Source organism: Psittacula echo (genome assembly GCF_963264785.1).
Source record: "Psittacula echo genome assembly, chromosome: 21".
In the NCBI taxonomy this organism is placed as follows: Eukaryota; Metazoa; Chordata; class Aves; order Psittaciformes; family Psittacidae; genus Psittacula; species Psittacula echo.
Window position 1 is genome coordinate 29,283 of NC_137757.1, and position 11,979 is coordinate 41,261.

At 61.4% G+C, this 11,979-nt stretch overlaps 1 protein-coding gene across 1 annotated transcript; it reads left to right on the top strand.

Annotated features, from left to right (window-relative positions):
* Positions 1-6,196: 6,196 nt before the first annotated feature.
* Positions 6,197-7,271, top strand: LOC308228928 (neuron-specific calcium-binding protein hippocalcin; the record flags this gene model as incomplete). The annotated part of the gene is made up of 3 exons (XM_080632557.1): positions 6,197-6,574; positions 6,832-6,937; positions 7,174-7,271. 3 exons carry the CDS (start codon positions 6,197-6,199, stop codon positions 7,269-7,271), a joined length of 582 nt encoding a protein of 193 aa, XP_080488683.1.
* Positions 7,272-11,979: the final 4,708 nt, after the last annotated feature.

An 11,979-nucleotide genomic window follows, 5' to 3' on the forward strand; every position in this document is an offset into this window, starting at 1 on the left:
CCAGTGGATGCTCTGGGATGGGCCGGTGGCCGCGGCTCTAACCCTGGTCCTCATGGGCTGTTCAAGCCACGCAATGCCCATCGCGTGTCCCATTGTGCCAATTGAGTCATAGCCGTAATTACTCGGGCTCTCCAGTGACTCCTCTTCCCTCTCACATCACCAGATGCCACCTTTCTCACACCCAGACCCCATCCTGGGCCGGGCTCCAGCAGGAGCAGAAGTCTGTGAGCGCATTCCCATGACACAGAAAACCATCCCTAAACCAATGCTGTGGCACAGGCTCATTGCAAGGGGCCCTTTTTGGCCTGGGCTGCCTCCCGTGCAGCCCATGAGGGACATGGATGTGGTGTGCAGAGGTGCTTTGGATGCTTCCCAGTAAGGACAGTTCCAGCCTTGCGGTTTCCAGGGGATGAGGATGGGGCAGGGGGATGCTGGCAGATCCAGAGGACTCTGTGCTGCTGCTTCCTGGTCCCTAGAGCCGTAGTCATTCCCCAGGAGCAGCTCGACCACCCCCGTCATTGCCTGCACCTCCCTGCAGCACCCCAAGCCCTCGGGGGTGCCCCTGTGCCCTGGGGGACCCTGTGTGTTGCAGGGAGCACTGCAGGGGCCACGCAGGAAGGAGGCAGGGCCGCAAGGGGCTGGGGCAGAGCTGGGCCAGGGGCTGGGGTGTGGGGTCCTGCCTGAGCTGGGCAGGGGTACCGGATGCTGCAGGGAGGGTGCTGTAGGGTGCAGGGGATGCTCTGGAGTGCGGTGCACATGGCAGGGTGCTGTGGGGCGATGTGGGGTTGCAGTGGGTGCTGAGGGTGATGTGGGTGCAGGGTGGTGCAGGGGCCCTGGCCTGGCAGGGTGCTGGGTGCTGGGTGCGGGGCTCGCAGGGTGCTGCGGTCTCGCGTCTCCCGCCTCGGTGCTCCCGCAGCCCGGCGCTGCCGAAGGCCGCTGCTGCCACCTGCCGACACCCGCTCAGCGCCGGGAGGGGGCTCATCCGGGACCACCCTCCCCGCCGGGACCTCTCGGTTGGGGACCCCCAACCCCAGCCCCGCTGGGTCCAGCCTCGGGGTCCCGGGGGCCGTGGCCGCAGGGGGATCGTGGCCCCTGGCTTGGAGACACCCCCCAGTTCCCAACCCCCCCCCGGCTCGGAGCATCGCCCCCTGAGCCCCCCCAGACCCCTGCCCCCGCTGCCGCTGCCCCCCGGGTCCCCGCTGGCTCCTCGGTTACTGCGTGAGATGGGGCGAGATGCCACGAGAGGGAGCCAGGGGCTCACGCGTGGCCGTGGCGCTGGTGCCGCTGGTGGTGCTGGTGACAGCGGCGATGTCATTTAACCCCTCCGGTCCCTGGGGAGGGCAGGGGGATAAGGACCAAGGCTGGGTCCAGACCCCTCTGGTTGCCCTCGCCCCAGCCGCAGCATCCCCCAGTCCCCAACCATTCCCACATCAATGGGCCCATGAGCTGCCCAGGACATCGGCATCCCCTCCTCAGCCCTCCAGCCCCACGAGGGGACACAGCAGGGAGGAGCTGAGCCCCCGGCCAGCCCTGCGGAGCTCAGCACGCCCTGCGCCGGCAGCCCCAGACCCAAGGCAGGATGAGCTGGGGCAGAGCCGGTCCCCACCACGGCTCTTGAAGCCCTGCGGTGCTCATGCGTCCATGGGGGGGAAACCGGGAGGGGGTTGCCTCCCTGCAGATGCTGCCGGGGGAGGTGGCACAGAAAAGCGGGCACCAAGGTGCCCCCGCTGCCTTCCGTGGCCACTCCTAGCGCTGGGGACCTGCTTGTGCTCAAATCACCCCAAACGTGCCCAGCTCCGTGTCACGGCGCTCCTGAGCACGTGTCCAGGTGCCAACACAGGGAGCAGGACACGTGTGCCCGGAGCCCCGACCTTGGCTGCCTGATGGGGTGAGCTGGATGCGCTGCAAGCGTGGGGATGTGGGGACGGGGGACGTGCGATGGAGCCACGTTATGAAACGTCCCCGCGTCCCGCTGTGCTAAGGGAAGCTTTAGCGAGCGGCTCCTGATCCAGATGAGATCGGGCATCACAAAGGGCTTTGTATTCCAGGAAGCCTGTTAGAGATTTAAATGATACAAATGGGCTTTTTACCAAAGAGCCTCATTATCTGGGCATTTGCTTTTAATCCGTGGCTATCGCTGCAGCCCCGCGCCCCTGCTGCTGCTCTGCTGCCCTGCCCCGCTGCCTCCGCAGGGCCCTGAGCGCTGGGGGGACAGGGACAAGCTTGGGGGTCACTGTGGGCCCATGGGGAGGGGTCTGAAGGGTACTGGGGAGACCCCGGCAGAGTTTGCTGGTTCATCCCCTCTTGCTTTGCGTTCTCCCCTCCCAGTTCATCCCAGCGCCCCCGTTTGTCTGCTGGGCACCAACCCTCCTTAGGCAAGGTCTCAGCCACCCCGGCCATGTCTGGGCTCCTCCTGTGCCACCCCGGCTGCATGGGCGCATCTCAGGATGCTCCCAGCACACGAGGCCTCTTGGCTGATGCTGGACCCCTCATCACCAAAGCCCCTCAATATCCTGCCGTGATTGCACCAAGCCCTGGGCACCCCGGGCACCACCGAGCCCCGTTGGCTTCGGGACAGCAGCCAGGGCCACACCAAAGCCGGCACGGGCTGCGCTGTGTGCACGGGGGTGTGCACAGGGCCGTGCACCGCAGCAGGCACAGGTACACGGGGATGTCCCCTCCTTGGGTGTCCCCGCAGCCCCATCGCACCCTGCCCTGCTGCAGCAGAGCCTCGGGGGCTCCACAGCTGCTGTGACAACGCAGGAAGCTCCCACAGAAATCCCTGCAGGAGGAGGAGGAGAAGGAAAAGAGAGAGGAGGAGGGGAAGGGGGAATCTCCCTGCCCTGGCACCGTCACCACCCCACGGCCATTGCAGCATCCTCCGGGCAGCACCGCTCCCCATGACACGGCTGATCCCCCATAGCAGTGCCTGGGATCGGGAGCCCTGGTGCTCGGCCCCGCTGCAAGGAGCGAGGGGTGATGGAGAGGTAAAAAGGGACCAAGGGTGCAGGGGGCTGGAGGCCGAGGGGATGGGCTGGGGGCCGTTTGCTGCAGGGACCCTGTAATTCACTCAGTGACGGGTGGCGGAGCCCCCCGCGCCTGCATTATCCTCCCTCTGGCTCCCGCAATCCGTTCCAGCGCGGGGATTAGGGGGGTTTAGGGCAGGGTTTCAGTTGGAAATGGGATGCTTTCAAATCAGCCTGCGTCAGTTGTGCCCTCGGACACTCCTGCAGGGGGGGATTAAACTGGAGATGAAGATTAGCGGAGCGGAGCTGGCACCCCCCAGCCTCAGCACTGCCGCATGTGGGGCATCACCCAGGGCAGGAGGTGCCCATCTCCAGCCCCCTGGAATCCCTGCAGCCCCCAGGGCACAAACCCCTCCCTTCTGTCCCGTTTCTTCTCACCCAAAGCCCCAGTTCCAGTGCCCATCCCATCTCTTACACGGGATGGAGGCACCGCAGCAGCTCCCATCACCAGATCCCGTGTCTCCAGACCAATCCCAACCCCAAAACACCCCTTGGGCCTGATGCTGGTCCCCGTGGAGGGTTGCCAGCTGCTGCAATGTGAAGGATGAGAAGGAGCTGGTGGGGCAACGGCAGCACCAGAAGGCTCAGCACCCAAAGGCGTGCTGATGGGCAGGATGCGGGTCTTCAGCAACAGGCAGGGCAATGGTACCACAGAAGGCAATTCAAAGGAGGAAAAACCACCCTGAGAGACCAGGATCACCTTTATTGTAAATGGCTGCTCATTGCTGTGGCCAACCCAAGCCCACGGGGTTTTGGCTGCTTCATCCCCACCTCCTGCACCACTTTGGGCTGATGTTTCCCTCATTGCAACCCCTCAGCATCACTGACCCCAGTGCCCAGATTTTGGGGTGAATTAGCCCCATCCTGGGTTCCCCAAGCTGTCCGTCCCCCCCCCCAACCCCTTCCCTGTCCCCCCACCGCAGCGGCAGGGCTGGGGTTTAATCACTTTATGCATGTTCATTTGGGTGACTCAGGGAAGTGCCCCCCATCTGCCCCCCCCATCTGCTCCCTGCGGTCCTGTGGAGCCATCCGGGGCTTCACAAAGGGAGGGAGCTGGTGCAGGGACACAAGGAAACCTGCCGGGAACGGCAGCTCCCCATGGGGAGCATCCGTCTCCAGCGGAGCCTCTTCCCAGCGCTGCCCAAAGCTGCTTCTCTCCGGCCGCTGGGATGAGTGAGGGTGCGGAGCTGCTGCTCTGCACCGGCCCGGGCTGCCGGCTGGGGATGCTCAGCCCACAAAGGCCCCTCCTGGCTTGGCACCTTCTTGGGCCAGCAGGAAGGTGATGCCCAAAGCACATGTGGAGGGGGGGCCTGTGGCCCCCTGCTCTCTGTGCCCGCGGGGACCACCCTGGCCCGTGTCCTGGGGCTCCTTCTGAAGGGATAGGATGGGGACAGGCAGGAGCCGTGGCAGCGCTGGCCCATGGAGAGCGTGGTCCCTGTTCAGCCCTGACCCTGGCTCCTGACTGCGGCCACCTCAGCTTTTGGTGAGCCAACACAGCAGCGCTGGTGTGCTCCTGGTGCACCAAGACCTCCCAGTGCTCCCAGTGCACCTGATATTCCCGGTGCTCCCAGTAGTCTCAGTGCTCCCGGTGCTCCTGGTGCCCTAAGACTTCCCAGTGCTTCCAGTACCCCAAGACCTCCCGGTGCTCCCAGTTCTCCCGATGCGCCCAGTGCCTCCCAGACCTCTCATCAGGGGTCTCACCACAGCCCCCGGCTGTGGGGGGGTACCAGGGGCTGCACCCGAGCCCCCCCGGCAGGGACCTGCGTGGGGCAGTGCATGGGGGGGGCTGTGTGTGCGTGGGGACTCGGGGGGGGGGGCGGCTGCCGGTGCCCCCGGTGCCCCCCCGCCGCTGCGGCGGGCACTACGGGCGGGCGCTCCCGGGCTGCGGTGGCGCACGGCGGCGGCGGCGGCTGCGGCTCGTCCCCGGGCAGGTGGGAGGCGGCGGGGATGGGAGGACCCGGAGGGGGGAACGGGGGGGGACGGACGGGGGGACGGGGGAACCGGGGAGATCGGGGCAGCGGCACCGACCCGGCCCCGGGCACGTCCGGAGATGCGGAGCTCCCCCCCCCGTCCCCGCCGCATTTGTGGGGGTACCGGTAACACACCCTGGGGGGAGCTTTCCTGGGGGTTCCCTCATCCCGCTCGCTCCGGAGGTGCCAGTTTGGGGGAATCCCGGGTCCAGCCCCCCCCGTGCCGAGAGCATCTTCAATGGTGCCCCCTTTGAGGGATCCTTGCAAACCCCTCCCCGGGCGCTGAGACCCCGCGGGGTCCCCCCCGGGCAGCGGGGAGGGGGCTCAGACCCCCAAGCAGTGAGGCTGGGGGTGGTGCCCCCCAATTGGGGACCCCTGGGTGGGGCGGGAGCCCGCAGATCCTCCCTTGGGCTGCGGGAGCAGGGATGGAGCCATGGAGGGGGTGATGGGGAGACAGTGAGGGAGGTCCCAGCCCCTTGTAACTGGGGGGCGGGGGGGTCCAGCCCTGCTGGGCTGCTCTTCTTGGGGAGTCCTTTTGGCCCTGCGATTCCAAAGGATGTGAGGTTTGGGGGTGCTGGGGCTCCCCCCTTCATTGGGGGCTCCAGGCACTGAAGCCACCCCAAGCCCGCACTCTCCCCACACAGGGGTCACAACACAGCTGGGGTAGAGCAGCAGGTAAAGGCCCCCCCAAGCCTCCCAATGTGGGGACCCGGGGTGCGTGGCCGGACACTGGGCACCCATCCTGAGCTCTGCAGGGGTGACCCCAATGGGATGGGGTGCGCCGGGGCCCCGGGGGTGTGGGGGGGGCTCCGAGCAGAGCCCTGCAGCCCCCAGCCCTGCCTGGGGCTCCGGTGCCCACCGGAGGCATCAAATATTAACAGAGGCAGTGGAGGAGCTGAAAATAACCCTCCCTCCAAGGGAGCTGACCCAGATCCGGCCAGCCCCAAAGCTGGGCTGGCCTCAGAGCCCCAACCAGCACCGAATGCGGCCCTCTCCCCTCCTGCTGCGGGCTCTGGATCACCTGTGTATGGTGCAGATGGGCTATAGGGGCTTATTACGCAAACACAAAGGGGTTGGCGCTGGGTGGTCCCTGAGGGCTCAGAGGGGATGGAAGGGGCCGCATCAGTGTCCGGAGGCTGCCAGGGAGCTATGCCCCATCCCTCTCCCCTCCTGTAGCACAGAGGAGGGACCCCCAGCACGATGGGGAAGCAGAACAGCAAACTGCGGCCCGAGATGCTGCAGGACCTGCGGGAAAACACCGAGTTCTCAGACCTGGAGCTGCAGGGCTGGTACAAGGGGTTCCTGAAGGATTGTCCCTCCGGGATCCTCAACATGGAAGAGTTCAAGAAGATCTACGCCAACTTCTTCCCCTACGGCGACGCCTCCAAGTTTGCCGAGCACGTTTTCCGCACCTTCGACACCAACGGCGACGGCACCATCGACTTCCGAGAGTTCATCATCGCGCTGAGCGTCACCTCCCGTGGGAAGCTGGAGCAGAAGCTCATGTGGGCCTTCAGCATGTACGACCTGGATGGCAACGGCTACATCAGCCGGGAGGAGATGCTGGAGATCGTGCAGGTACCCAGCTCCCTCTCTGTGGCCACAGTGGCCATCCCCTGCCGGGGTGCAAGCTGGGGACATCCCCTGTGTGCTACCCCTGGGGTGGGTTGTGTCCTTGGCGGTGATGCTTGTGCTCACCCCAATCAAAGCTCCTCATATGGGGACATGGGGAGGGTGTTGAACGCCAGCCCCGTTCCAGCACAGCTTGGTCCCTTTCGTGGATGGGTGACAGCAAACACCTTGTACCCCCCGTCCTCCCCACCTCCCGCTCGCAGGCCATCTACAAAATGGTCTCATCTGTGATGACCATGCCCGAAGATGAATCGACTCCGGAGAAAAGAACGGAAAAAATCTTCCGCCAGATGGATACCAATAACGACGGTAAATGAGGGATGGAGGGATTAAGGGAAAGGTCTCACGGCTAAAGCTGGGGGTCTTAGAGCGAGCTGCACGCACGCTGATTAAATGGCTCACGGGGGGAGCCCCGGCAGCCAGAAGGGCTCAGTGGACCCCAGGGTGCTCATCCTGGGTGGAGGGTGCTGGGAGGGCTCCAGTCCCGATTGTGCCCCCGGGATGTGGTGATGGGCACCGGGCTGAGCCATGTCCCGTCCCCACAGGAAAGCTTTCTCTGGAGGAGTTCATCAGAGGTGCCAAGAGCGACCCATCCATCGTGCGCCTGCTGCAGTGCGACCCCAGCGGCGCCGCACAGTTCTGAGCCCCACGGACCCCCACAGCCCCACACCCCCCCAACCTGCAGCTGGCCACTGCCACTGTCCCCTGCCCAGCCCCTATGGTCCCCCCACTGCCATGCCCCATGGGGTGACAGCTGGAGACAGGCAGAGGCTGCGGCAAAGGGGGACCCAGGGGGATGGTCCCCATGGCCAAGGGGCTCCCACACTGGTTCAATGTGGGGAAGGATGGAGCAGGGTCTGCCCTGGGCAAGGGTGGTCCCCCCAGCACCGGGGACATGAACCCAGATGCATCCCTGGCACGGGGGCAAAGACACAGGGACCTGGGGACCCCCAGCACCCCCCCATGCATGCAGACATGGCCATGGGACCGAGCCAGCCCCTTCCCCACAGCCAGCACACGGGCAGGGGCCGCGGGGACGGGGACACACTCATTGTGTTTTAATACCTACAGAATAAAGTTTGTGTCAGTGCAGTCAGTGCTGGGACAGGGGCATCAATGGGGAATGGACATCCCTGAAGTGTCTGGATCCAGCCCAGCTGCCTCCCTTGGTGCAGCCCCAGGCGAGCCGAAGCCATGGGGATGGGTTCATGGGTCTTGGCTGGTGGCATCTAAAGGACACATCCACCCAGGAGCTGGATTGAGGAACAGTGGGGTCCTGGTGTGGGGCTGTGAAGGCACTGGGGCAGGCAGGGCTGGCCAGGCACAGCCATGGGGTTGCTCAGAGCCAGGCGGCACCCACACTGTGCAGCCTCAGCAAGCCCAGGCACTGCCCAGGGGCTGCCTGCAGGGAGCCCAACAACACAGAGAGGATGAGAACGAGTCCCAGTCCTATCCTAGAGCCCCTGAGTCCAGCCGGGTCCATGTAAGCCCTGCTCAGGGCTGAGCCCAGGACCAGGAGTCACCTCCATCCAGTGCATCCCGAGGCAGCAGTGGCCGAGGCAGAGGAGGTGAAGGGTGAGCAGGAGGCAGCGGATGCCGAATACAATCTCCATGGAGCTGAGCAGGAGGGAGAAGGCCCAGAGGGACAGCGTGGAGCTCTGTGGGACACACAAAGAAGTGGTAAATGCCCTATCCCTGGCAGGGATCAAGGCCAGGTTGGACACAGGGGCTTGGAGCAAGCTGCTCCAGTGGAAGGTGTCCCTGCTCATGACAAGGACCTGGAACTGGATGAGCTTTAAGGTCCCTTCCAACCCAAACCAGGCTGGGATCTTATGACACGGGGCATCAATTCCCCACTCATCCTCCCCATCCCCGGTGCAAACACCCCCTGCAACTCACACAGACAGGGGTGGGATCAAAGAGGCACTCGCGGGAGACTGGGGCGAAGGCGACATCGGTATCGGTGCAGGGGGACAGCAGCACCCAACTGCAGCTGCTCAGGACCAACACAATGGTGGGGGCCAGCACCAGCAGGCAGGGCAGGCAGGGCAGGCAGCTGGTGGTGCTCAGGGTGAAAACCACCCCCATCCGCAGGAGGGGAGAGAGGCAGCAGCACAGTGAGGCACCTTTCAGACCTCTGAGAGCGCACAACCGGCCTCTGCAATAGGTTCCAAAGGCCTTTGAGCAATAAAGGCACTGAGCAGACAGGAGGTGAGCAGCTTGCAGGTAGGGGCAGTCTCCAGAGCTACTGGAGAACTTCTTCAACTTGTTTAAGCGAAGGATCAGATGGAGAGCAGACCTCCCTCGAATAAACTTGTGCTTCCATTTATGCTGCTTATTCCTTAAAACCATCTGTTCGAGATACAAACAAAAGGCTGAAACCTGAGCACAGATTTACCAAGTAACAATCAGAGCCACAAATCAAACACCAGGTTTGAGTTACCTGGTGACCACCACTGAAAACCTGCACTGAATTCACAGAGGAAAAGCATTTCTTTTAATAGGAATACCCAAGGTCTATTACTAGTGAGAAAGCAATCCTGCCTCCCAAATCCCCGTCTCAGAGACACTGGAGCTCAGGACTGTGGCATCAGTTCTACTATGTTGTTCTGGTACAGGACATGTAATGGTAATCCCCTGTAATGGTAGAGGGTGTAAGTTACCTGGCACATCACTGCAGCGCTGTGAGCATCAGTCAAATGGCAGCAAGGGGCTCCCTGCTGTACCTGTATGAATTAAAGATGGCAACTGTGCATAAAGAGAAGGCAGTACCTACGCCTGCACAGATTCATCACTGATACAAAGCTATTATCGGTTACCCAAAGGTTCAGGTCAGGGAGTCCACACGCTGAAGCAGTCTGGCAATTTGCAAAGTGATTCTGCCTCTGAATGCAGCATTTTCCACAGCTCCTGTCTGCTCCTGCAGGCAAGTGTCTTAAATGAACTCGCGTTCTCTATGGCCACAGCCTAAAGGAAAGAAAGCCCAGAAGCAGCGAGAGGCAGCACAGAGCAACACAGAAAAACCCCGAAGCCTCCCAGGAAAGGAAAAGGTAACGCAGAATGAGTGCTTTTTCCATGCGAGGCATCTTTGTACCTGCTGGACAGAGAACTCGGACACAAATCCTGCTTCCTGAAGTTCAATTCTTCTATCTCCTGGCACGTTTTCTGCTGTCACTTCAGTTGTACTTTACTGATTTACCTCGGCTCAGCTATGAGAAGCGAACTGAGGAGTTTAAGAGAAGGGTTCATGTGTTTCAAGCTACAGTCCAGAATCGTAGACCGGAGAGCACAGGATTGTCTGAAACTCATGGAGTTTTATTTCCAGTCCACATACATACAGCAGATACAATAAAACGTAACAACAAAAGAGGCAGAAGAATCACATCCAGGTGCAATATCTTGAAAGATTAAGAGTCTATGAATGAAGATGCAATGTGAATTAGGACCCTGAGGGTAAATCCCCCAATTTCTATACTGGGCATGATGTGCTGTGGTATGGAATACCCCTGTCCTGTCTCTGCTTCCTCCCGACTTCTTGTGTCCCTCCTCACTGGCAGAGCATGAGACTCAAAAGTCCTTGATCGGGGTAAACGCTGCTGAACAACAACTAAACCATCGGTGCATAACCAGTGTTGTTCTCAGAGTGAAGCCGAAGCGCAGCGCTGCACCTGATCCTAGGAAGAGAATTAACCCTGCTCCAGCTGAAACCAGCGCAAAGGCAGAGAGACAAGCACAGCGGCAGGGCGCAGGATGCCGGGGCAGAAGCCTCCGAGGCGCCTGAGATTCATTAAGGCAGAATGAAGCGCACTGGGGGCTCCTGACCAGGCTCGTCCCCGCAGACCGCAACCCTGCCGCACCGGGGGGCGGCCACGAGCACCCTGGGCCTGAACGTGCAGCGGCGGCGGCGCTTCCTCCCCGGGAGGCAGCAGCGAGCGCCCGGCCCCGGCCAGCAGGGTCGCGGCCGCCTCCGGCGAACAGCAGCGGGGACAACGGGAGCGCCTCGGCCCCTGCGCGGACCGCGGGCTGCAGTACCTACTCTGGCCACAGGACGGCAGCAGACGCCACACCGCGCTCCTCCCCCCCCCCCCAATGGCAGTACCAAGTCTTGGCCGCAGCATCATAGAATCAAAGAGGTTGGAAATGGCCTTGAAGATCATCAAATTCAACCGTTCCCCAGCATTGCCAAGGCCACCACTAACCCACAGCACTGAAGGCATCATCTACCCAGTTTGTGAACACTTCCAGGGACGGTGACCCCAGCACTGCCTTGGCAGCCTGTTCCAATACCTTAGCACTCCCTCCAAGGGTTAATGCCCTTCCACCTACAGGAGCGGTCTCGATTCTGCATGGGCAGAGCAGTGGTACAGGCACTTCAATGAAATATTACTGAGGACAAAGAATTCTGATGAATATTTGACAGTTTAAGTAAAAGCATCAAGTCCAGAAGGAAACAGGGATCCCAGTTTGACATCCTGCTACATCCCCAGCCCCAGACGCCAGCTGGGGTCGCACCTTATAGTGGAGTCTGAAGAAGTGGATATTAGCCAGGAGCTGCTGCAGGCCCCTGCTCCCACAGCCAAAGAGCCAGGACGGAAAGCTGGTGCTGGGCATCTTCTGCACACAGTGAGCTCCGCAATGGTGTCACCTGCATTGCTCTCGCTCCTCGCTTTCCCACCTAAACTCCATCTGTGCACTCTATTATCTCAGGTGTATTATTCAGATGTCTTTTTGCAAAAGAAAAGCAGGACAGTCCTATCATGAGGTGAAACGTGAGCTCCTCTCAGTCAAACGAATGGCGAGTGCATTGTTAAAGGCCTGTCGCATCTCTCACTCTGGAACAGCACTTCTCTGGGTAGTACTGCTCTGCTGACAGGCTTTACCTGAACATAAAGGGAGGCTTGCATCTCAAATGACTCCCCATTTACTCACCTCCTAAGACACCCCTCCTCCATGCCCTGATGGACTTCTAATTCCTGCCCCACTTCAGTGACAGTTTCCTGACCAACCATCATGAAGTCTGTCTTACAGAGAAAGCAAGGATCACTCGTGTTGCTGAGGACCGCCCCTTCCAATAAAGGGCTCGAGTAGTAACGTTTGCCAAGTTAGAGAACAGGAGGACAGTCACACTCATTTAGCAGAGGTTCAGGTTCAAAGCTTGTCCCCCAGCGCACCAAATCCAGCCACTTCAAATGGGTTTAGTCCTTGACACTTCATGTCTGTGCCCCTTCACAGACTACTGCCCACCACAGCAGAGTCGTCCCCTTTCTCAGAGCTTGTCAGAAGATGCTAGAAGATGGAGAGTCTGTGGCCAAAGACAATAGTTATAAACAACCAGGGGTGCAGTCATGTTT